Raw genomic sequence first — 26,410 nt, forward strand, 5'->3', positions numbered from 1 at the left:
ACAGCGCACACACACGCACGCACATACACACACGCGCGCACACACACGCTTACCTGACAGTGTGGAGACAGCATTACAAAGCATCCTCAGCTTAAACCTTAAAAGTGAATCCACTGTCATTATACTGGCCACATTTAACACCCCTTGTGTCACTAAGAGGACTTCTCCATCTTTTGCAGCTGTGAGTTAATTAACCTTTTAACCTCTTGAATTGTTCCCCTGTATGTTCTCTTCAGTTGCTTAAAGCACTTTTTCATACATACTGCCATATACTGTATACAGTATATATTCATTATCTGCTCAAACACTGGAATTAATAGCCAGCGAACATCTAAAGATGCCATGGGTTTTAATGGCAGTAACATGACATCATACAGAGATTTTCTGATCTCAAATGCATAATATTATATAAATTTCCACCAAAGTCGGGTCTTCTTTGGTGTCTTGGTGTGAAGTTTCTTAGGTGCACTGATTGAGCTGTGCTTCTCCAAACCATTTCATTCTACCTGTAATTATTAATTAATTTTGCAAGTTTGCTTTATTGTAGTTTTGTTGTAGTTGAGTGCTTATTTGTAGTTGTTTTCCTCCCCTCATTTTTGTTTGAAAGATCCTTCAAAATGGGACAGAGTAGTCGCGCCGCCATGACACAATCGGTCCTCAAATGCAGGCTCAGACGGATGCAGACCCTGATTTGGGACACAGCCATAGACTGCCTTTTTCACAGAGGGATAATAGACCTAAGACTTAATAACTTGAATTATAGTGGTTTAATATGAATGAATTTGGAATTTAAATATGATACCAAATAAATCTGATTAAAAAATATCTATAACAAACTTAATACAAAATTAATATTGTGTTCACCATATCATAATTGTTTTGGGTCTTCCTATACTGACTCTGCTACATCTGTTAGGCTTTTATTTTCTTGTTTCTGACAGTAGACTTGAAGCTCTGGAGTGTGAAACTCTTCTTTTTACTCTTGAATGACTTTTTTGTGAATGAAACTTTCACACAAACGAAGCAGAACAGGCAGCCTTAAATAGCAGTTCTAGGTTGATTATGCTAATGATCAAATCTCTCGAACGAGCACCACCTCATTAACAGGTGGTATTCTGTCAAAAAAGAGCAATTTACAACACATTTGTGCAGATAAGAGAGTTTAGTGAATTACATTTGGAACAAGCAAGGAAATTGTGTACCTGCATGAGACCCAATGTTTCCTTTACCATACTGTTTTTATTTATAAGTGGTGATCTTCCAGCTGCTTAACTGAAAACTGTAGACATGGTAATTGGTCAGTTATGCTAATTGGAACAGTTCACTCCCGTTAACTATCAAATGTATTCACATTCAAGTCAAAATGGTTTGTCTCTCATGGACATTGACATTTGGTCACTCACACTGTTGAAACTGTCGCGACCCCTCCTATGTGACACCTGCCTGTCTGTTGTGTGAGTGTGTTTCTGTTGTTTTCTACCTTTTCAGTGAGTAAGATGTGCTTCACGTGTTTTGGCTTTGTCTATCATTCTGCTTGTTGGCCCTTCCTCCCTTGCCCTCTGTCACTTGCCCATCACTGGGAATCAACACACCTGCCCGCCATCAAGTCACTATAAGAACCCTGCACCGACAGCCAGTCCCCGCTGGATCGTTGTGCTATCTATGGTTTGTCAATGTGCCACGTTTCTAGCACTTACACGAGAGAATCTACCTGCCTGGCCTGTTTGGTAGTTTGTGTGCCTTCCTGCCAGCCTTATCTTACACCTGGTCTCCTTTTCTTCAGGATCACCTAACTCACTCATCTGCCAAGCCTGCCAGCCGGTTCACTTCCTCAGGATCCCCTCCACTAAGCCTCCTCCTGGCTTACTCCCCCCCCCAGCCCCAACCTCAGCTATCCACCATCTCATCACCACCACCTGTGTTAAGATAAAAGACAACATCGGCATTTGGATTCAGAACTTAATCTGTGACAGAAATATTGAAATATTGACTAGAATTTTAATTAAATTCATGTGGGTTTTGACAGTGCTTGTCTTTAATGGATCTGCGAGCTGTTCAATAATGATATAGCAACATAGCATTGAATCTTAAGTCATTCAAACCAAAATAGACTGAAATGAAACAAATTAATCCAGCTGCCTCCACAGCATATCTGCAGTAAGACAATACCATTGCCCTTTTTGTTCTTGAGGACAGAGGCAGCCAGTTACATCTCTAATCCAGACATGTTTAGCTGGATAATCACCTTTCGTTATATAATCCTCAGGTTAGGTTAGGCTTCATACAGATACATCTCATTCGCATCTGTCATCCAAGACAAACAAGAAGAGCAATCTGTTTAAATAGAAAAAAACATCTATTTCTTCCCTTTCTTTTGGTGGCTGAAGAAGGTAAGCTTGTGTATAAGTGTGTTTTGCTTTACTCATGATTTATAGTCAAGTGTCAACCTCTTTTCTCTGAAATGTTCAATAATTCAAAACGACTGGAATCAGCGATGGTTCATTTGTGCTGAGAACGTCTGGTACAGAGCATGTTTGAGGCACTACTCACGCTTTAATGAGACTCACAGGCATCTCTTCTCTGCTTTATAACATTTGATATATCTGGATCTCAAGTGTATTTTGCTGTACAAGCCAACAGATGGCCAGCCCACAGTTTGTATTTGTTTTGGTTCAATATTTGCGTCCCTGTTGCTTGCTACAATGCAATCACATCAACAGACTTATTCAAACCAACTCCACTGTGTGATTATGAGGCTGCCCCCTAGAAATAGGAGGAGGAAGAGGTTGTAATTAGACCAGAATTATACAAAGCAATAAACAGATTTTCCCAAATGAACAGACAAGAAAAGATGTCAGTGAATGAGAAAAATATCTCATTCTCGCCCTCTGTTCCTCCCTATCTGCACCGATACTGAAGGCGACAGTCTAATTTCGGAGCCGTGACACGAAATCAGTGCTGGGGGGGTGAGGTGGAGGAAGTGGTGGAGAGGTGTTAAAATAGGTGAAGATAAGATGGAGTGCCAGACCAGATTGCATTACTATCGGTTGTTTATGGATCAGACACAGGCTGGTTGGGCCCTCTGGGATTGATTTTCTTCTGACTGGACAACATGCGTATAGAAAGATAATACGAAAACAAAGAGAAAAGAGAATCGAAAGACGGGTGAAGCTCCACCTTAACTCATAGCCAATCTGAGCAGAGCAATGTACGTTTTTCAATCTGTGACTTTGTGTGTTGTGTTTTTTACGTCTACCAAGGAGGTGATTTTTGCTCCCGTTAGTTTGCTTGCCTGTTAATTAGAAGGGCATCTCAAAAACCACCCAACAAATTTTCATGATATTTATGTAATTTTAGGCTATGTGACAAGGAACCATTGATCTAATTTTTTACAATTTTCTGTGAATGTGTAAAGGGGACCTCCAATTTTGATTTTTTACATTAAATATGTTTACAGGGCCTGGGGCTTATGTGAAAATAAAAAGCCTCAAATGTCACGTGAGACAGCATTGAATACCAGAAGACATGAGCTTATCAGACCTGTGTAGCCCCCTCCTCATCTCTGCTTGAGGCTGTGAGTGCTTGAATTGCATTGTGGGTAATGTAGGCACAAAGTTTTGACAAGTATGAATGTAGAGAACAGAAAAGATCTCTGGTTCTCCATCAATTTTGGTCCTTTTTCTTTTAATTGTCTGCCATAAGTCCAACAATTGTGCAATGTGCAATGCTAACTCAATGGCGTACTCTTTTAATTACTGATTAATTAATTAACCTATGTGGCCATTTCTAATAACTTCATAACTAAAATATTGTTAGTTATAGGCAGAACGCCCATATGTTGCTACAGTAACATCACAAATTCAAACTAGGGCTGCACAATATTGTGATTATTTTGCAATTTTGATGAGTCCTGATTTCAGTTGGAATAGTCATATTTGCATTTCATTTTCACTGAAAAAAAAAATTATGATGATGTGATTTTTCTCATGTACCAAACATGTTCCTTTACACGTGAAGAACATGATTTGTAGGCTGGGGCGTTACAACATCTCAATGTTAGAGATGTTATGATGCATTTTGCCTTCATCAAAAAAAAATTGCTATTTGAATATTGAACTTGGCCATATTGCGATTTTGATGATATATGGATTAATTGCTCAGCCCTAATTTAAACAGCCATAACTCTGTGACCATGAGTGTGACTCACTTGTTATATGGCACAATTCATCCTTGTAAAAAGCCTTCCCAGATAGGATTGAGGTATTCTCCAGAAATCATAATCACTATCGTCCAATCAGCATCATGTCTGTCACTGCATGTATTTTGATGCAGATTTACATCCAGATGTAGAAAAACCTTTTTTCCCCCCCCCTTTTCATTCCATCCAAAAATCCTTAAAATAACAGATCAAAAAGAATGGTGCAGCCATGGTGGAGTAATCACCTCTGAGTGCTTTCTATTTTCTGCCCATTTTGTGTCTGCGTGCGTGCGTGCGTGCGTGCGTGCGTGCGTGCGTGCGTGCGTGCGTGCGTGCGTGCGTGCGTGCGTGTATACTGTATGTGGGTCTTGTTTGTATGACACACTGAATCTTAGCACCCTTCACTCCAGTGGCTCTTGTGAAATATATTTAGAAGTCCTTTTTAGTGTTTAACCCCTAATGCTACAGCCTGCTCTCCATCATCAGCCTTGTTTGTTTTAGCCCAGTCCACCTGGCCCTCCTTTTCATTACTTCAATTAGTGTGATTAGGATCTAAAATTGCCTGTGTTGGCTTGATGATTGACAGCAATTGGCCACTTAGGGAGGAGACACACAAAGTGCTGCTCAGTGGCTTGTGTGGTGAAACGTGCATGTGTACAGTCTGTGTGTGAGTGTGTGTGTTTGTTTACCCTGATGGGAGTTGTGTGCTCACTGAAGATGAGAGTAATTCTTCAGGCAAACAATGTGAGACCACCACTAAAGAAAGTCCAGATATCTTGCGTTACGCACATGTGCAACGTGAATGTGCTTTGGGGAGTGGAAGAGACGTGTGTGTGTGTGTGTTTGTGTGTGAGATACTTTGCGTGTCTACACAAATACAAGACTTTGTAAACATTATGAACTATCATAGCCTGCCTGTATAGATAAGCTTTTGCTTTGAGATGGACATACAGTACAGTGTAGCATCCACAGACACTATGAATACTGTCCAATCTGAAACAAATTCACGACTATAATCATATGTGGACATGAAAACTTCTTCCTTCTCCACCCTTACAGCTTAACATGCTCTAAGCGTGTTGCAATCAGCATGCATCACATGCTCACTGATTGTGTGAAAGCGTGACAGACAGGCAATCACTACTCAGTCATGGCACGTTTCGTTCAGCCCAGTGGGAGTTGGGGAATGCGGCTCGTTTGGCAGAGGCACATTCAACGGTCGGGCGTAATTTAGAGGACTGGCTGGTCTTCATGTCTCTTCTCATTACGGCCCTCGTGGTCTACACGGCCCTAAGTAGCGGCCGCTGGAGCAGCTCTTCAGTATCTGTCTTCGCACCATCTTTGTGGCATGTGAGATGGTGGAGTGAGGCATTATGGTTATAGCACATCAGTGCCAAGTATGGCCGTTCATCATAAGGCGCTGATAGCCAGAACCGCAGAGGTCCATGACAGAAGATTAATCTGCCTCTGAAACAGACAGCCATAAGTCTCTCCTCCTCCTCCCGCTCCTCCTCTGCAAGTTCAACACATGTGATTATCATTCACTCCCTTTTTCTTCATCCTTCTCTCCTCCATCTTTCTCTATCTCACACTCCTGTCTTTCTATTTTTTGCACTTTTCTTCCTCTCCGCACCTCATGTTCCATTCATCTCGGCTGTCTTGAGCTTTCCACCCACTCGTTTTCTTTGTGTATCATTTTGATTTTATTGTTTGGGTGTGTGTCCTTTAGTCCAAATTAATCTGTCTCTCAAATGGATAGCAGTGATTCCTCCTCCCTCAAGATGTACTAGTTATTCTTTAAACTGAATCCTATGTCCATGTTTCTTGCTTTACAAATTGTAAAAACTGTAATAATAACTCTGGATAATGTGAATGGGGTGACTTGTACTGAATAACTCACAGATGATGATCACCTAAACTGGCAGTTCCCCTGAGCTCATGGAGAATTTTAGCATCTTCAAGCTCATTGCTTTGGTTTTATGTCCCATAACTTTATTGTTTTGGTTCAATCTCACCATGCTCATCAGCGACCACAGCAAGCAGCTGTTTTCAGAAACAAACTTCTAAAATGCCACGTTACACTACCTACAAGCACCAAATGACACAGACAAAGTTAGCAAGTAGGTGGTGAACATACTGGAGCATTTACCAGGTAAAGTCAGATATTACTGGACTCATGACTGGAAAGCTATTGCTGCTTAGTGTCTGCTGGTTGTTTCATAGGAAATTGTTTGCCAACAGGTCTGCCATAGCAACTTTTTGGTGGTAATTTGTTAATGTTGTGTGTATAGCTTGTTCCAATTGGCCAAAAATAACAATTTTGTTGAACATTAATGTTTTTTTCCCATAATCCATATTTAGCCTTTTGGAAGGAGACTCTCTTTTTTTTGCCTTCACTGTTTCTTGTTCTCACATTCCACTCCACATGTATGTCTCTTCCAACCAGGATGTCTATGAAAAGTTCAAAGGGAGGTCAAGACAGTAGACCATCATCTGCTGCCAGGTCAGTAACAGAAAAATAAACATAGTCGATAAAATTGGTAGTGAACCTTTACATAAATTGATAAAGTTGTAACAAAAAGCTCAGTCAAGAGTTGGTGAAGATGTGTAAACACACATTATATCAGTCTAAATCACAATTTTGGGCTGCAACATAATCAATAGATCCATCTCACATTTATTTTCTTGTGCAATTGGAAGTGGGAAATTTATAAGGAGAACGACAGACTCACTAGAGATGATGTACCGGCTTTGGAAAGATGATTTTTACCATTTTACATAGTCTCTGGGTAATATAGTCCCTAAACCTTTAGACAACAAACAATTTTCTCCCATTGCCACTGCTGTCTATCAGCAGTCTGAGTCCACGCAAACCTCCTCCACAGGATGTTCTATCTAAATGACAATCCACACAGTGGATCAATGTTGTTGATTTATATTGTTGGTTATAAGGAAAAAGAGATGTATTCATTTTGATTACAAGACATTCAATGCACTTTAAACTGATTAATTCTTCATTTTCTCCTAGCATGTCTCCACGAGGAGGGAGGGGTGCAGCAGCTGGCAGATCGCCTGCTACTGGGAGATTCAAAAACAAGGCCCTTCAGCTCAGCCTCTCCAAGAAATTCTGGTTATTATCATTCTCTGTTTCTAATCAACATTGATTAGAACAAGGGGAGTGGGTTGTGTAGATCTGTGCACCCAATTAGTGTCATCGATTGGTACATCAGTGGCAAAACAAGCCTTCAGAATTTCAAAATTGTCCTTAGAAAAAACATTTCCTTCCCTCCTTTTTTTTGGTGGCTAATGTAACCACTGATGTCAGCTCATTGGTCTGCTGACATTACACTCAAGCTGAGCAATTATTTCAAGGGAAGCTAGATGGAGTAACACCTTTCTAAGAATATCACCCAAAATGCAATTAAGTGTGTTTGTTAAAGTATGTTAGGAGGGGAAATTATATGCCTGGCTTTGATGATGACAGCTCTCAACACTTCACGCAAATGCACACTTCACAGCTCAAAGTCACAGTCCCCCAAAGGGAAGGGCTCTGCTGAAGAGGACGCTCGTCGGCGCAGTAAAAGGAGCCTCAGCAACAGCTCAATGGTGGCCGCTGCCTACATCTCCTACCTCAATAAACTCTTTGGCCAGGTCAGTTCATACATACATACCTTAGGTGTCATTGCCATTTGTTGGTTACACCAAAAGAGGAGAGAGTTGCAGTTTCAAGCTTTTGGTTTTATAAAAACCTACTCTCTCCACAGCAATGGAGAATGGTCTGGTTACACCAACTATCATCTTGCTATAGAGGAAAAACTCTCTGGCTTATTTGCATTTCTTTAAAGTAATTATAATTGTCTTGGGCGGCGCTGAGCCCTGGATGCAGCTACTGCTACTGCAGTGCCACTGCAAAATAGTGTTTGGTGGAACATTTGCATGTAGGCAAGTGAGTACTGTTAAAATGGGAATTTTTCACACACACACACACACACACACACACACACACACACACACACACACACACACACACACACACACCATAGAAAATTTCCACTACTACCAGGTGAATGTAAAAACAAACTAATCACATCACTTTGCACAGTGAAGCCCAAATATCAGCTGCTTTGTTGACTACATTAATTGCATCTGGGATAAACAGGTCCTTGTAGATCTTTTTCTTTGCCATGGGTGTCCTATAGCATCACCCTAAGAAATTCAAAATAAGGATGGGGGGTGTGTTTGTCATTGATAATTGTCAGAGTTTCCTGTGCACAGCTGTGCTGTAGAGGTTATATAATGGCTTTTGTTGGCATCTTCCCTGCTGTCTTAATCATGGTCAGCTTGTTTTTATGCGCTACAGTCAAGTACCCATACCTGACAGAGATTTTGAAAACATGGATGCTCTCTATCAGGCTGACATACACTTTTTTACAAAATGTCAAGAGTGACCCCTTCAGTTTCCTAATTAAAACAGTCTCGGACTGGCTTTCTTAGATATGAAATCAACATTGTCTGTGTGTCATCTATGCATGTTTCCAGATTTCCCAGACTTAAAACAGTTGACAGTTTCCATGGTTTGGTCACACAGTATCAGTGATGAGGATGGATCTGCTTGGTTTAAAATAACTTCTTTTGTTTTTCCAACATTAATCAACAATGAGCTAGGCCTACACAACTGTTCTGGCTTGGAAACCTGCGCAAAATAATCAAAAATCATAATATTTATAAAAAGGACCCATTAAAGCCATGACATCAGCATAATTAAATAGCTTAAAATTGCTGTTGTATGTTGTCTATATATACTGACAGACGTAACTGCATCTATGAGGCAATGACACCAATATAGAATATAACCGTTATTGTGAAATGATCTATTATATATATATATTATTTCAAAATATAATTTTTTCCAAAGTGTTTCTATGTCACAATGCCATCTTTTCCCCAAAGATTATTCTATTTCATAATGCCACTTTTCATCATGTCTTTGTTTGTCAATCAAGAAATACAGGGCAGAGCCAGTTATGTGATTGGCTCTCAGTTCCTTCAGACTAAAGCAACAGCCAGCCAGTAATAGAAACTGCCAAAACAAACTTCTACGGTGAAATAAAAATGATTATTATGATTGTCAAACAAATTAAATGAAAACATTTCATAATAATGAGTGAGTTTTAAATGTTTATTCAATTATTTCACAATTTCATGGTCACTGAATATATTTGGTCTATACATATTTATGTGATTATTTATTAGGTCTATTTATTTACTTAATTTTGTACATTTAGATCTCCATGAGCAGGTTAGAGACTGGCAAACACAGGTTGATAAAGTGGAGGTTTGCAGACTCACAGTAACAGCTGAGATCACATCACATCGACTTACAGTTACACAGAATCGAGTTGGAAAATGGATCCATTTGTTCAGCAGATTCTAAGTGGTAACTATCGATTGGAAATATAAAGACTGATTGTAGCTGTGGTAACTGGTTGTGCAGTGAACCATGAGTATCCAAAAATGAATGCACTGTTTGCGAACGAGTAATTGCTGACGTATAACACGTCACAAACCGCAGAAAGTCAATATCATTACCCACCTCTTTTCATTCAACATGAAACCCTCTGATCACGACTGTGGACTGTTACCTCATCCTCTAAATCTAAAAAGGCATCCTTTTAAAGAAATCACTCCAATAATTCCACTTGAGAAAACGCTGCCTTCCACTAATGCACTGCTTGGCTGAAGTTAAGCATTGGCTCTGTTCATGCCTGATACCACGATCCCAGATTCCTGTAGGGCATCAGAGTATTTGGGACAATGACAACAGGAACTGAGCCAATAAATGATCCATCTCAGTGGCACCCTCCTTATTTCTGTTTAAATCATTGGCTGAGTTATATATCAAGTACCACAACAGTATATGTTTAACTATAGTTAAACTATAGTTATGAGTTTTATGGCAACTATGTTCTGGATGTTAACGAGCCTGACCTGAAAACTGTGTTCTTTCAAGGACAGAACTCTGAATGACAAATACACAATTTAAAGGACTCCTATGTTCTTTTTAAATTAAAAGTCTAAAACTTCACATGTAGAGGGTCTCATTCTTTTTTACATAATAAATCTAAGTTTAATCAATACTTAAAATACCTAAAAAAAATACCTCAAATCTAAGAATGATATGATTAGACATTTCTAGTCGGCTGAAAGCCAAACAGCTGATGAATGAGCCAGTGACTGAAGCATGAGGGAATGAATTTAGTCTTCTGTTATCCAACGCAATGGGCCTTTATGGCACATCAAAGCCCAGGAAAATGTGTTTTACTACTCCAACAAAAGTATGTATTGCCTTGGCTACAATGTAAATTTATAATCTAGTTTTTGGATTTTACAGACACGTATTGTATCTTTACACATTAATCTATATACATACAGTATATTGCATGTATGTACAATATACGTAACATACATATTTTAAGTAATTATTCCATAAAACTATGATTCCTAATATGGGGGGAGGGGGGGGGGGGGGGGGGGGTAGATATGTATGATGGTGATAATGGAATCTCATTAGTTAGATCAAGGGCCACTTGTTTCAGTTATTGTTGTATATTTCTTTCACTTTGTAGTGGTCCTTATATATTATCATATATCCTTATTAACATTATTATTATCATTACTATTATTATTATTGTGCTGAGACCCTGTTACAAAGCAGAGCCAATGACTTTTCCATAAATGCCTTCATCACAGGGATTTACTGTAAAAGATAACAGAGAAATCTGCGCCAAAGGCTGTTGTGTGCCCATGAACCTTTTAATGATGTTTCATAACTAGATTTCTTAAGACCTAATGGGACCATTTCATTGTTTTAAAGCAATTTATGGAAAATGAAAACCATTTCACAATGACCTTGGGCTACTATGGACTCCTCTTCCACATCCCTCTCTGAGTTACTACCTCACCTGCCATGACTGATCTGCCTTGTTTTACTGTGACAGTCCTTAGTTTGAATTTACTAGTAGCCAGGTAGAGAGGTCTGCATCATTTCCACAGGACAGAGGACACGCTCTTTTGGTTTCTTCCTTGACACTTAGGCAGGGAGACCATCCATCCTGCAGCATTCCTAATCCCTGCCTCAACACACAAGTATTAATAACCCCCTTAGCAAGGTTCACTGTCAGCACTCATTAGATCCGACTCGAACTGGGAGAGACAAATAGCTAAAGAAGGACAACTGATGCATTTACATGTCGGACAGAGCCACAGTGGAAGACTGTGGATGCATAGCAAAATGGACTGTAACCATCAGTGAGTACTTACTATGTGCATTCAGTACTTTAACTGTATGACATAATGCATTTGTGTGAAGTAACCACATACTTCTCATATGTGTTCATGCATCATGCTTACAAAGCAGTAGGCTGCTCAATGGGCCATGTGAAGGCAAGCAGAATGAAATTAACTGTTAATGGGCTCATTCTGACAGATGAATTGAGAGTCTGCATGGCATGCTGTCTAATCCTTTCTGGATGAAAAAAAAAAAATCCAATTAATGTGTTGACCTTACCATCTAAATATGCCCTTGTAGGATGGAGGATCCTGTGCAGGGTAAACAGCGGTGCTGCACTCTGGGCAACAGAGTTGTTTTTCATGCAGCAGCATCAAAAATCATATTACATGATTTAAAAGGTTTATATAAATCATGAGTGTTTTAGTAATTCAGGAAAAGCACACATACAGTAAATAAACTTTTGATGCAATTACGTCTTGGCATCGCACTTCTGTATAGACTCTGTTGGCAATATTATACAGTGAAAAATCATTTGAACGCCTGCCATGTGGAGCAGCTTCCAAATAAACCATGGTGCTTCTTCTTTTCCTGCAGCTATTGTGCACTTGAACAGGATGACCTTGTATGATTTATGTATTAGCCACCCTGAGTGCCAACATGTATTAGGATGTATTAGGAGGAAAATATTGCACTTCTCTTTGCATTTCAGTTTCACTGCTGCTCTGATTTGCCTTTTTATCTCTCACTTTTTCAGCAATAAAAAGAACCGAAGGTTGAAAATTCATTTTGCTTAATAAAAGTAGCAATAAAGTAATGGAAACAGACACTTGATTAAAAGCATAGGTCCCACATAAGAATGTAAAAGTGCAAAAGTAAGGCAAGCATTAAATAGACTTTAAGATCAAAGGAAAACACTTATTCTTTCAGAATCTGAAGTGGATGCAGTCAAACTATTTTAACAGCCAAGGTTGTCCATCTTCTTTACATGCTATACTCCAACAGTGCCGCATATTTTGGGTGCTCTGTTGTAAGTTTTTAATGTAAAACCACAAAACATTAATAGATAGCAATCAGACAAATGTGATGAGGTGAAAAGTGCAAAGTGTTCCTCTGACATACACTGAAAGAAAGGTAAAGTCTAACACACTAGAAATATGCCAGTACCAGAGGTAGATACAATTGGTTTCTTCCACCTACTAGTGGTTCTTATTCTCAGTTTGAATACTTTCCTTTCTGCATGACAGTGAGGAAAAACAAGCCCAAAACAAAGTTGTGCACATTTGTGCAAGCAATATTCAGAGCTTTTATATGCCTGTATGTCAGTCTTGTTTCTTTGAACTTATAGATATTCTCAGGCTTGTGATATCTTTGTGTTAAGCGATATTTCCATATGTAAGATTCAGTTGCTCTAAACCAAGACGACGGAGTTTGCATGTTTCTTGCTTTCCCTGTGGATGTCATAATGGGTTCTGTAGAAGACCTGCACATCGTTACTAAACCCTAGAGTCAGGATGCTGTAGGCACGAGCACGATTTAAATGAATGAAACAGCAGGCATCTTGCTAAAGACACATTGTCAAATTGCCTTTAAAAGGATGATTAATTTCATTTCAGGATGATATTTCAATATCATATGCTTTACATATGCAAATTTAAGTCTGTATATGTTTACAAATATGCTAATTGGAACATAATTTCAAGGACTGAGGCATGCGATGTGTGTCATTACATTTTTTGCTAAAATGTAGGAGTACATTCATGGCCAACATACTATATGATAGATTTATGTGAACTTCCCAGACCTCAAAGCTCATCTTTTTAAAACTAACATTTCAAGTGCATTTCTTGGCATTTGTACAGTAGTTGTGACAGACGGCCAAATTATAGTGTGTTTTTCGTAAAATTGTCCAACTGCAACCAATGGAATATATTAACATATTACTATTTTGTGCGCTTAGCACACCTAAATTTTACTGCCATCCATTATGCTAAACGGCAATGTGGAGATTTTGTTCCTAGCTTCTAGCTCTGCCTCGACTTCCCTGAAAATGCATGAAAAGATGAGGGAAAGAGAGAGAAAGAGAGCGAGAGATCACCCTGAGCAAATGTCAAAATAAGGCAGGGAATACTGAATGTTCCACACACAAGGCTATATGCAAATAATATGTCTTGCGTCTGTTCAGGCAAGTGTATATGTGCACATATCTGTGTCTTAGTTTACATGTATCTATTCCTTGCGACAATGCAAGGTTTATGAAACTCACCGTCACATGGTTGTGCGTGGGTGTGTATGCACATACAGACTGAGCTTATGCAGTGTCTCCCTCAGAAAGCTGCAGATGTAGAGTGTGTGTGTGTGTGTGTGTGTGTGTGTGTGTGTGTGTGTGTGTGTGTGTGTGTGTGTGCACATGTTGCAAATTAGAAAGACATGTCGCAGGGTGAAATCCCATTAGAGTTTACTGTCAGCATGCACCAGTGTTGACATGATATGCATGTTATTCTAATTTGCTAGTCAAAAACAGATTATCACTGAGGTATTTCTCAGGAGAATACGCTGTTTTAAAGCCACCCTGATTTTACATTCCGTCCTTCAATGCTGTCTTGTGATTATTTCAACTGTCTTTCTCTTCTGTGCTCTGCAGGAGAGAGAGCTGATGCCCGAGGAGTTAGATGGTAAGATGCTGTGAGTGTAATTATGATGCAAACACATGATAAATGACTAGTGAATTCCACAGCTTCATCAATCGCACTGATATTTCCTCCTGTTCAGCTTCCTCCTAGATTGAATCTTTCTCAGATTTGCTGTGAAATGTTGTTTGCCAATGACTCAGAGCTACAAAAATCAATTAAAACAACATAACTTGCTGTTCTTAAGAGCTGGCTGTAGTTCTGTCTGCTGGATTCAACAACTAACTGATAAGTTTACTTTGCTGAAAGAATTTCTCTCAGTGTCTGCGCACAGTGTGTATATGTGTTTCACTCTTGGGAAAAAATATTTTACCCTACTTAATGGTTTGTTGCAACTGCTGTGATTTGTGTGTCTGTCAGAGCTGCAGGTGGCCTTTAAGGAATTTGACTACGATGCGGATGGCTTCATCCATTATAAAGACATCGCAGACTGCATGAGGACCATGGGCTACATGCCTACAGAGATGGAGCTCATCGAGATCATCCAGCAAATCAAAATGAAATGTGTGTATTTATCTGTCTGGTAGTATGCGTGTGCATGGTTTTCATTTCTCTCTCAGTGGTTAAAGCATGTGTGCATGACTGATGGGTCTTTCTGAAGTGAGCAGGAGTGAATACGTGAGTAATGTGTCTGTCTGTGTTGCACAAACACGTGAGCTGGTATTTGTGCATGTTCTTTCCTAAGAGTCCGTGAGGAACTGATGTTTGTCTTTGAAGTTGGGGACATTTGAGACGTTTTAGCAGACTGATAAATGGCCCTCACACAGCAGGTGCAGGGGTGAACGAGTGTGAGTCTGCATGTAGAAGTGTGAATTTGGTTGAGACGTAACTTTCCTCTCTCCGCTCTTAATGAGTGTGTTTGTCTTTGCTTTCTTTCTGAATAATCAAGTATAGATCTGTGTGGGTCTAGTGTTTAAAGTTTAAAGTCAATCAGCAATGCATTTATTTCTGGATTTTTGCCATAAGGCTAGAGAACCTGTGTCTGTAACACCTACATGGTGACAGAGCAAGGTCTGCAAATCTAAACAAACCTAGAAGTTTCTGCCAAAACTTTACTGTATCTTTACTTGGCACATGGGGCAAAGACACGTGGAGCACACTATAAGTGTGATGTTTTGAAATATCCTGATTCATAATCTTGGTGATACTTGCTATGGCTCAGTAGGTAAAGTGGCTCATCCACTAATCACTAGGTTCGATCCCTAGCTCTTACTGACTACAGGTTGAAGTGTCCATGGGCAAGACACTGAACCCTAAATTGCTCCCAATGGTCTGGCCCGCACCTTGCATGGCTCGCTGTCACCGTTGTTGTGCTGCTGGACATGTTGTATGGCAGACTGCAGTCTAATTAAGCGAGTTAGCTTGATTTGCGACTGCCTCTGCCATTGCATCTTGGCATTGCCTGATTCCGCCCAGCCAGCATAGGCTCACCCTCCAGTCACTCAAAGCGACATGTCCTCAATTATGTATAACTTTAAGCTTTAATCAAATTTAAACGAGTAGTTGTATAAAAATTTACCCCAAGCCTCAAGTGGCAATTAAAAGAACTGCAGTTTTTGGCACTTCCGTGTTGGCTTCATTTTTCAGCCGCGGAGGGAGTCCTTCGTCTTCAATACTGCAACTTATACGATTTATAACATTAATTATTTATTTATTGTCTTCTTCTATATTTGTATGTGTCTGCTATTAAAAATATACTGAACTCAATCAGTTTATACATATGAGTGTAAGCTAGCATTGAGCCCACAGGACAATAACACTGATAATGAGAAAAATATTGGACTTTAGGTCCACAGTGTAATTGTTTAGCCTGAAAACTCTTACATCACACTGGGTACAGTAAGTCAGTGTTTCTCAGCTGTGATCCACAGGGACCGCAGTGCAGCTGGTTTCTGTCCTAGCAGCTAGTTAATTAGATTCACTTGGTGTCTCATGTGTAAATAATCTTCTGATTAGATGGTTACAATGACAACAGCAACAATCTTGAAAACCAGGACTGAAAGTCAGTGCTGTATTAAACACACAAAGACTTCCCTCAAATGTCCACATCAAAATGTGACACAATGTTGGTCACAAACTTATGCAGCACAAGCAATCACTGCTCAAGCCTCAAAGCCTTATTTTAAATTCCTGTCAAGTTGCTAAGAATTCCACAAACAACAAATACATAATGCTGAATTAGACGGAAATTAATACAATTAATTGTGTATACAATTACTCATATTTCATTGTGACTTCACCAATTAATGTAATGTTGCAGTCATAGAAATGTTGTTTGTAAGTTTTATACTCTATAACTTAGATGAACAGCTGGAACAAGCAGACACACAAATTGTGATGCTTCAAACAATGTAGAAAACAGTACATCAGGGCTTTGGTGGTTGTGACGACAATTCAAATTTTATGCTATTTCTTATACTGCGAGATATGAATTATTCATCTGTTCACTGATGCTTTAATAAGACCAATAAGGTATCATGGGCTTGAGATATTCCTAGCTTATTCTCTCTAGCATAATCCCTATAGAGCCATTAATACCATGAAATTCCATATTTTCTCTATAACTCGCATTGCACTATCAATTAAAACATTTTAATAATCTTCTAAGACTTTTGGGAGAATTTCTCTACTCCGTTGTAGACTGGCCCACACAAAGAAATTCTTTAAGGCGGTGTAAGGAATCCCCGCAGACTGTTACTCCGCAAGGGTAAAGCCAGTCAGCCAAAAAATATACCTTACCTTGAGGCAAGTATGAAACTCCTTAGAATTAATTGCCAGAAGTAGTGTTTTATTTCAGAATCCATGCACTACTGTTGTAACTGGTAGATGACAGTCTGAGCCATTAGTTTCATGATACAGCACCATTAAGAGTGCTTTCCATGCAAGAGAAGTTCACCATAGTTTGATTCTCATTCTCGACAGTTCTGAGACTCAGAGCACTGATTACATTTTTGAACCACAAAATGACAGCATGGCTTTATAGAGTCGTGTTTCACATCCACCAAGGCCCAGATAATGAAAACAGACCCAGCCTATTGGTCTACACTATCAAATAAGCCTGTCTTTTGTCAAACTAATAACATGAGCCTTCCCAATTGTATCAGTCTGTTTTGATAATTACCATGGAGATCAAACAAAACAAAAGTGGTTCTAACTGGGTTGAAGGTAGCATAATGAGCATGTTGCTCCATGCACTGAGGACATTCACAAACTTTTCAGACAAGCATGGCATTAAGTCAAGAAAGGCAAGGTATACAGACATTGATACTAGCTTTAATTAAGTACTGCTCTCTCTATTTCTTCATCACGATATTTTAGTGGGAAGTATTGTACATTTTACTTCATACAATATTTGTTAAACTATGTTACAAGTTAAACTCCATGAGGAATGCCTGAAAAAATTTCTATGACCAAAACATTGTTTTTTCAATAGACTTTGCTCAAACATTGTGCTGAAATTCAGTATCCACTTATGCTGTACATGATCCTACCTAAAAGTATGTAATTTATCAATTTATAACTCAGAGTGGCCATTCTTCATAATGAGTACTTCCATTATGATACTTGAGTACATTTTACTGAAAATACATTTACTATAAATTTGTGACCTATAGGTTTTATTTACAAGAGGGCTCTGTTTTGTTTACGTCATGCACATGTAAGAGGATGCAAATGCATGCACATGCAATTCATAGTTTTCCACTTATTAACTGGGAATAGTAAAGACCCAAGAAATGCAACAATGCGCCAACTCAGATTTTAAACTTTTGAGAAATCATCTATAAAGTAAACAGATGAAAGGACACGGGGAAGCCCACAATACCACTGCACAGGTATCCTCCACTGCAGGTCCATTAAAAAGTGCTCTCTGATACACCTCTCGTAAAGTGAGCGCATATGTCATGCAGGGGGTCTTTCCCTGCCATAACATATGCCTGAGTGATGGCTTCGCACAACCAGACAACCATTGTGTTGTTTAGTCAGGGGCTTCCCTTAAGAATGCTCTCTGTGATGCACAAACAGCTGCTGGTTCTGTCTGATGGCTGCTGTGCGTGCCATGTAATGAGACAGTGAGTGCAGCAGACAGAGGCGATGAGACGCTTCCACCATCTCATTCCTGTGAGAAGGAAGAAAAAAACCCTCCAAGAAAATCACTCTGGATCTTAAGGAGGAGGTTAAAATTTTAGGCATGAACACAGGATTGGTCTGTGCTCCCATCATCTCGGATTACAAGTCAGGATGGGAAGAAACACAGTGTACATAAATTGCTTACTCTTTTAGCTGGGCTACAAGTGTTTAAAGGACAGAAACTTGAGAGAGATTTCTGTTATTGGCTCAAATGGAGGCTCTCCCAAAGCATGTAAAACCATGGGTAAATACCACTGCAAGTCACAGGCTACTGTCTTCTGATTCCTTTCAGTGGGTGCGCAAAGACAGATTTCTCTCCAAAATCCTCATGGCGGGATGAGTTGGCACCAGCATAAGTTTTGACCATAGAAACAGTCAGATTTCTGTGTACTAGTAGCTGGAGGGAAGTTAGTATATGAAATAAGGGGCATGATGTGGGATCTGTGCCCCTCTGCAGACACCAGCACTGAAAAGTGGACCATTTCGATGTGCAAGACGCTGTTGTGGATGGAGCACTTGTGCTAAGTGGGCTGGGACACAGCGACAGCAGGGGCTGAGGGGTGTCTCAGCCTAGGGCAGCAGTCCATGTGGTTCCGCCAGGAGGCCTGGGAATGCTAAGACCACTTTGCAGCATGGCTCCTCGATGTGTGATCCTGATCCTGCACTGTGCCACCACTGTGGCTGACAAGAGAGCCAGAATCGCTGCTGTGGCCTTTCCAATCTCGTCAGCTCAGAAGGGAAAGCCCTGGACTAAAGGAGGGAGGATGAAGGAGAGAGACAAGGAGAACAGCATGATGTTGATGGCCACTGCTGTCTGACCAGCACACCGGTGGGAGCGGTCGGTGGGGCAGGTGATGACCTGGTCACAGGGAGACTGCGGAATCGGTTGTTTTTTGTTGAAGAACATTGCTTTCGGCAGCGAGATGGAAATCAGGCTAGGTGAGATGGCAGGAAAATGGGTTTCTCTATATTTCTCTGCACCCTGGTGAGGGGATCATAGTGGGACGAGAAGCTGCCTCTGTCAGATATGGACAAAGAGCTGGGAAACACAGCCACACAGGGAGACATCTGCTCCCCTGTTTGCTGCGGTAGGTGTCATTAGGGGCAGGTGCAGGCCACTCCTGTGGTAGCAGGATATTCTCCTGTTCAGCTGCTCTCCTAATGATCTCCAGGAGACAGGGACAACATCCTCCTCTGCCAGAATCAGGAGGGGAGCGGAGTCAGAGGACCCTTGCCCTGCACCTTCTTGACGGTGAAGCTATCATGCTTCACCCAGCTGTCATCGTCATCATCTTCTTCCTCCTGAAGTGCCACAAAGGCATCTACTTGCTGCTGTTTCTCCACCACTGGCAAATGGGCACAATGACATGCATGTGACTTAGGAAGTAAGGGCTTGTTACGGGCCGAGTCATGATTTACAGGGAGCATGGAGGTCGAACCCTATGATATAACCAGCATGGAACAAGGGGCAAATACGGACACCAGTGGGGGAACACTGGGTTGACATAACTTCTCTCTTCACAGATAACTGCATAAGCACGCTGAACAAAAAAGGGGAGCAGAGCTCTCTCACACAAGTGTTATATACTGTGGATGTGGACGTGATTGTGGACCAGTGCTTGGCACAGAGCGCTAAAGAAGATCTTTCCCACTGCCTATGCGCAAGAGATAAACCCTATAGCAACAGCTCTTAGAGGGTGAAGATGATACAAAATAAATCCAACAGAGCATCATTATAATTTATTTGGCGTCATAATTCTGTCTACTGAATGACAGAGCTTTTTTTCCCTGAACACAGCTGCCTGCTGTGGCCGAAAACAACACTTATAATGGTGACAGTGAATGAAAATGGTCAAGCTGAAACTCACACAAGGCTCTATAAGGCATGGGAAGCTGCAGATTCAGGTAATAATTCTCTGTAGGTTCATCACCACGAGTGACAATTGTCACACAGTCAGCTAGTTTATGTATAGGATCTGAATACTTCTTCCACCAGTGCCACTACGTAGATAATTACACATGCTGTATTTGCCCCGATCCTCTGACACCTTAATGCTTAATGCATGAATCCATATGTGTAGCATATACACTCAAGGAGGCACAGCACTTATTACTCTGTAGTCAATCTGTGCATATGCAAATCTGCATCCATGTGTGTCTTTCTGCAGGGGGTGGTCACGTAGACTTTGATGATTTCTGTGAGCTAATGGGGCCAAGGATGCTGGCTGAGACGGCTCATATGGTTGGGCTGAAGGAACTTCGCTGTGCCTTCAAACAGGTAAGTACAGTACTTTGAACAGGACCTTTCCTTAGAGAATACCAAGAGTGTATGGCTCTTACTTGAAAAAAATCTGAGGGAAGAGGGCTCGCTGAATATCATGCATAAGAAAGATGTTTAAGAGGAAAAGAAAATATTCATATTTTGAGAAGGTTTTTTTATAGACTGTTCCTGCCATCCAAAGAGCCAACATTTACACTATATTCTGTATATTCTGTATTCTGTCTTCTTCTGTCTCACCTCTTCATTTGTGCTCAATAGCCATGCACACTTTATTTGAAATTTTATGGTGCCTTACTGGTCTGGAAGAAAGATCTATTGAGTTACTCTCTTTGACGTCAGTACAGAGGCAGGTACACAAACAGTGATTTGATTGTCCCCATGAGCCAAGCCCCAGTGAGCTGTAGTCTCTAACCAGGCAAAACAAATGTGGTGATGATGTTATTTATAAGCACAGCTTCACACACACCTGGGTTCAACCATTTAACACATTACAGCATGATAGGTTTTCAATAGTTACTGCAAAACAAGCAACACTGATGAAGTGTTCTTAATGATTAAAACTGAAAACATATTGGAGTGTACAATAATTTATAAGTTTAGCCTAATGCAATTAGTTTGACTACTTTTTGGCTCCTATGAAGAGCACGGGGGGGGGGCTGCGGGGGGGGGGGGTGTAAGAGGTGTATAAGAGATGTTATTTGTGTCATTGAAGTGATGGCAAATCAATATTTAAATTCTGTACTTTACTAGTTCTGGTATTTTTTAAAGTGCTTTCTACATGGAAATTCTACACAGTGTACAGTTGTGCACCTTGAAACATAGTGAGCTCTGAAGCTAATTCTGTCAGTTAAATAACCCAACATTGACTAATCCTGAACTGCACTTGTATAGGCAAGATATCAAAAGAATCGTTCACCTGCATTAAATGGTTTTAAATATGCGTCAACATCAGGTCCTGAGTAATGCTGTCAAAGGCCAGAAATTTACATATTCTGATGTTTGAATCTTTGTGAAGAGTGATGAATTACCTCTCCATTCTACTATGGCTGAATCGAAACCTCTCAGAGCATAGTGTACTTTTTGAACAAATGAAAATACAGTTTTAACTCATCCTAGATCAGCCTTATAGTCACTTCAAAATTGATCCTCACTTGAGCACTAACATCTCATGATTCAGCATCTATTTGAAGACTCAACCGAGACTTCCAGGGACCTTGTGCAGCCATGTTACTATAGGGAAATCGGTTTTGATCATAACCAAAGGCTACTCTGTGTTTGAATAGCTCTGGTATGGCATGTTCTATAAGCTTTTTTGTCTGGTTTAATCTAATTCTCTTGATACCTTTCCCTCCCTCTATTTCTGTCTTTCCCCTCCATCATCATATATTCAATGTGTCCACTCCATATTAGCCCAGAGACATGTATTGTCCTCGTGTCACCAATAATTTTCTTTACCTTTACATGTTTGTGTCCACAACTTCTTGTTCTCTACTAACCCTACATGCTGTAGTTTGACTGTGATGGCGATGGAAAGATCACGTTTGATGAGCTGAAGGAGGGCATGAAGACCCTCCTGGGGGAGAAGCTGAAGAAAGGCGAGCTGGAGGAGATCCTCGGCGACATTGACCTCAACAAAGATGGCAACATTGACTTTGATGGTAAGCCATTAGGGACTTGGGGGAAGAAATGTGTGGGAGGTAAGTGGATAGACTCCAGGAAAGGTGTGGGGCAGTAACGCAATTTAGGAAAAAAAAAAAACTATGAGCCACTGAGAAAACACTGAGACAGTGGGCTGGGTTCTGTACATTTGTGATTTTCAACCAATCAAAGTTGCCAGAGGGTATGCAGAAAGACCTACACTAAAACCTAAACCTATCAACTAAAAATATAAATTGCAATTTTATTTAAATAATATCCACATACTTGTGTTAAAGGAAAAAAAATAAACAACCAAATAGGAACTTTTGATCTATAGTAACTCAAAAATATTAAGTGAGTTGTCCTGAGTTGTCACCAAATAAAAAGTAGCCTCATAGTTAGCTAAAAGTAATATTGAAATAGGTAATACAGGTAGATAAACAGATGAAATATGTAATGTTGTCTATAAAGTTAAAATAACTAATTGAAATGAAATGATAAACAGTTGAAACCAAGAAAAAAAAAAAGTTATGAGTTATGGTGGCAGCTTAATGAATGGTTGCAACATCAAACTTTCCGCTGGGTGTAGGCCAAAGTATGGACACTACTATGTGAAGTATTGTTTTGATTATCAGTGCTACTGTGAATACCAAAACACCAAAAACAACATCAACACCAAAAACCTTGATCTATCACGTTGTATCACACCCTGAGCACAAAAACACTTAGTAGTGTTGCATTTGCTGCTGTTGTTGTGTGAAAACAGTGATGACCTCTTCAGTTCAGAGAATTCACAAAATGAACATTCGTTATTTAACATTAAACGACTCCCACCCCCAGCCCCACAAGCATATCCTAGCATATAAATATTGACATCTTACCTGCGATGGCATTTCTACGAGTTTCTGGAAAGAGGCCTGCTGAAGCTGAGTATGCCGAATGGTAGGCAGGTAGTCGAGTCTTTGCTCCGCTCGTCTGTGGTGTCTCCGCTGCCTCACTTGGTGCCAAGCTAGCAGGTGTGTCCGCAGACTTTAGCCACGGTGTACAATCCAAAATAATTGAACACAGCTTCTCGGATTCTGCGGTGTCTCAGTCCGCTCAGGACAGCTCTCCATTTTCGTAGCAAACAACATAACTCTACTAGCTGCTTAGTTTCCTGATATGTCAGTAGGGCATGTCAGAGGTCAAGCTGACAGTGAAGTTTTAGAGCGTCCCTTGCCGGCTAACGTGTTGCGCTTCGGCGTGCCGAGGAAAAAAGTTGCAGCGGTGTACACTGGCCTCTTGTTCGTCGACTCAAACCAAACCGGCTGGTGGCGTCACTTGCGATTCAGCTTGTCGAGTCGCCAGCGGCTGGTCTTAGAACAGAAGCCACATCGTGTATTTCAAAAGCCAATCAGATCACAGCGATAACAGCTGATTATATCGGTTATTAACGGTCTTTAGCGCTGATTGACAGTAAAGTTCGAATTCGAACAGTTCTTTACAGTTCGAATATTAACTTTTCCCCCAGGGTCGTGACAGGCCTACTGTCTCGTGTTAAGACATCCATGTGATATAGAAAATAACAGAATGGTAAAAGAAATGCTATTTTGAAATTATTTTTGGTAGTTAAAATCTATTTACAAGTCGCCTATTGATGCATTCAAGTCTACATAGTACATTAGGTGCTTTTAACAATAAAAATAGTGATATTGCTATTGATATCGGCGATCATAGCCTAGGTATTGAATCAAAACTTAATTTTGTTGTTTTGCCCACTTCTATGTTTCGCTAAAACAAGTGTAGTCGTTCCAATACAAACTTGACCAACCAAAACATGGGTAATTTACTTGGATACAATTAATATTGTAAAAATATCAACTTAATTATAATGAATAGCATCTAGTACCATACAGTAACATCAAGTTTATTGGAACATGTAGGGTGTGGTGTCGATGAAGGGATACTTGAGCTCATCTGAAAGAGCTGTGACAAAAAAGGTTAGGAGGCGCTGGTGTACAGGAGGGAAGAGCGAACTAGAGGAAGGACAAAGCAGTAGGGGTCAGTGAATGGGTTTACGATGAAGGGGACAGAAGGAGAAAATTAGTAAAAAATGAGGCAAGGAAAGGGTTAGATGGGAAAGGAGAGATGGTTAAGTCAAGGTGGGTTGGTTGGAAGGGCCAATCCAATCTAATCAGTAGTGCATTAAGCCAATCAATACACAAGCCTGGAAACCTGTCACGTTACACACAAAGAACACACACCATTGGACAGCTCAAGGACTTTGCAGAAATTACATTACCATGTGTTACCTCACAAGCAAATAAACAATACAATGGGACACAATCACGCGCACACACACACGTAAGCACACATACATGTTGACGTGCACATATGCAAGCGCCATCTACACCACATGGATGTTAGTGTGATTATAGGCTGAAACACACAAAGGGCTCAGAGGTGTGATCCTTTTTGTCTCGTCTCAGCAGTTCAATCAGTTACAATTATTGGGAACATATGAATAGGCATGTCAGTCTTAGAAGGGATCAATAAGCAGTGCTTCTCATTCTCATCAATTAGCCCCTAGGGGAGCATTTGGATATATCTGTCCAGTTTAGCCACGTGCAGAATAGCCTACAAGGCACCTGGCCAACAGACATCCACAGACTACTGGAGCTGTGAAAACCTTCTAGTGGCAGGTCAGACGACTGAGACAGGATTGGTGTTTTGCTCGGTTTATTTCTTTTTATAGAAAATGGTTAGAGGAGTACCTCAAGGGGATAATGTTAATGGGTTAATCTGGAATTAAGCTTTAGTACTCGGTGAATCAATAGAATCACACCTACAATCAGAATTCTTTCAGAGCAAAGTGCTTCAGGAAGACAATGGGAAATGGAAGACATGATTGATAGGATGGATTTAGTGAAGCCTGCCTCAAGCTGTCTGCAGCTGGGTTTCATTGACAGCACACGTCAATAGCTGTCTTGATTGACAAGTGAATTCATGATAATGGATACAGCAAACTGGAACAAGTGGTAATCAAAGTGATTACTGGTTACAAGAAGAGATAAACACAGCCTAGAAACTGGCAGTTAGCATATTGGAGTTGTTAACCTTTTAAATCTAGGAGCGGGTTTAATCTCTGCCCAGAAAACCTGACAAAATAAAACTGGCATATTTAAATGTTCACCTTAAATGCTCCTGTATCCTTGTCCTCGTTTATTTTTCTTTGACTTATCACCCTATAACCACTTAAATTTTTCATTAACTTGGTGATAATGGAAACACGCCATGAGCTGTGTTAGTTTCCACTGCAATAATAATGATGTGGTTGTATCCCATGCTGTCCTTTATGATATCAGTGTCATTAGTCCTTATCAGTGGATCTGCAGCTGTCTCTGTCTCCCTCCACAGAGTTTGTTATGATGCTCTCTGCACGATGACCTCTGATGGAAGAAGATGGAGCAAACAACACTGGATTCATGAGCTGTGTACCAACTCGTGATGACTGTCTCCTTCCTGCTACTGTAATGCTTTTCCTGTTGCATTGTGTATTTGAAATCTCTGACTGTAAAAATTACACATAATGTAGTTGAAGAAGAAATCTGTTTATATTTTCATAATAAAAGTTGAGGTTGAGTAAGTGCAGAGGGTAAAGGGTGAGTTATGAAACACTAAAATGGAACAAGAATGCTGCACTGTTGCCTCCTTGTGGCTCAGACGTGTACAGACTGTAAAGCTTTAAAATGAAGCTACATTTGTTTTCCACACTCACTGGTATTTTAATCTTGGAGTCATGGGGAACTGTAGTGTATCTAAAATTATCCTGCATATAAATGGGTTAAGGGTTGTAGAAAATCTTTTCTCAATCAGCATCTTTAGTAATAGGGTCCTTAATGAACATGCTATTTTCTACCTGAATTGCAATAGTTAAGGTTCTTTTGAGAAGCTTCTGAAGCTGGTTTACAGTTTCGTTGTGTGAGCTTTAAAGGTGAGATGCTGATATACACGCACTGAGCACTTTATTAGGAGCACTACACTGACACTGAGTAGGGTCTCCCTTTGCTCTAAAAATAACCTCAATTCTTCATGGCATGAATTCCACAAGATGTTGGAAATGTTCCTTTCTGATTCTGCTCCATGTTGACATGATTGCATCACATATTGTTTTGCAGATTTGTCAGCTGCGTATTCATGCTGCCAAT

The 26,410-nt window shown here is 40.2% G+C and overlaps 1 protein-coding gene across 1 annotated transcript; it reads left to right on the forward strand.

Moving 5' to 3' along the window:
- The first annotated feature begins 6,680 nt into the window (after nucleotides 1-6,680).
- On the forward strand, nucleotides 6,681-25,828 carry LOC111231468 (calcium-binding protein 2-like). The gene is made up of 8 exons (XM_022758570.1): nucleotides 6,681-6,701; nucleotides 7,227-7,328; nucleotides 7,717-7,849; nucleotides 14,131-14,161; nucleotides 14,537-14,680; nucleotides 20,473-20,582; nucleotides 22,096-22,243; nucleotides 25,620-25,828. Exons 2-8 carry the CDS (start codon nucleotides 7,228-7,230, stop codon nucleotides 25,646-25,648), a joined length of 696 nt encoding a protein of 231 aa, XP_022614291.1. The 5' UTR covers nucleotides 6,681-6,701; nucleotide 7,227; the 3' UTR covers nucleotides 25,649-25,828.
- The last annotated feature ends 582 nt before the right edge of the window (nucleotides 25,829-26,410 follow it).

Source organism: Seriola dumerili, unplaced genomic scaffold (assembly GCF_002260705.1).
Source record: "Seriola dumerili isolate Sdu_G_001 unplaced genomic scaffold, Sdu_1.0 BDQW01000301.1, whole genome shotgun sequence".
In the NCBI taxonomy this organism is placed as follows: Eukaryota; Metazoa; Chordata; class Actinopteri; order Carangiformes; family Carangidae; genus Seriola; species Seriola dumerili.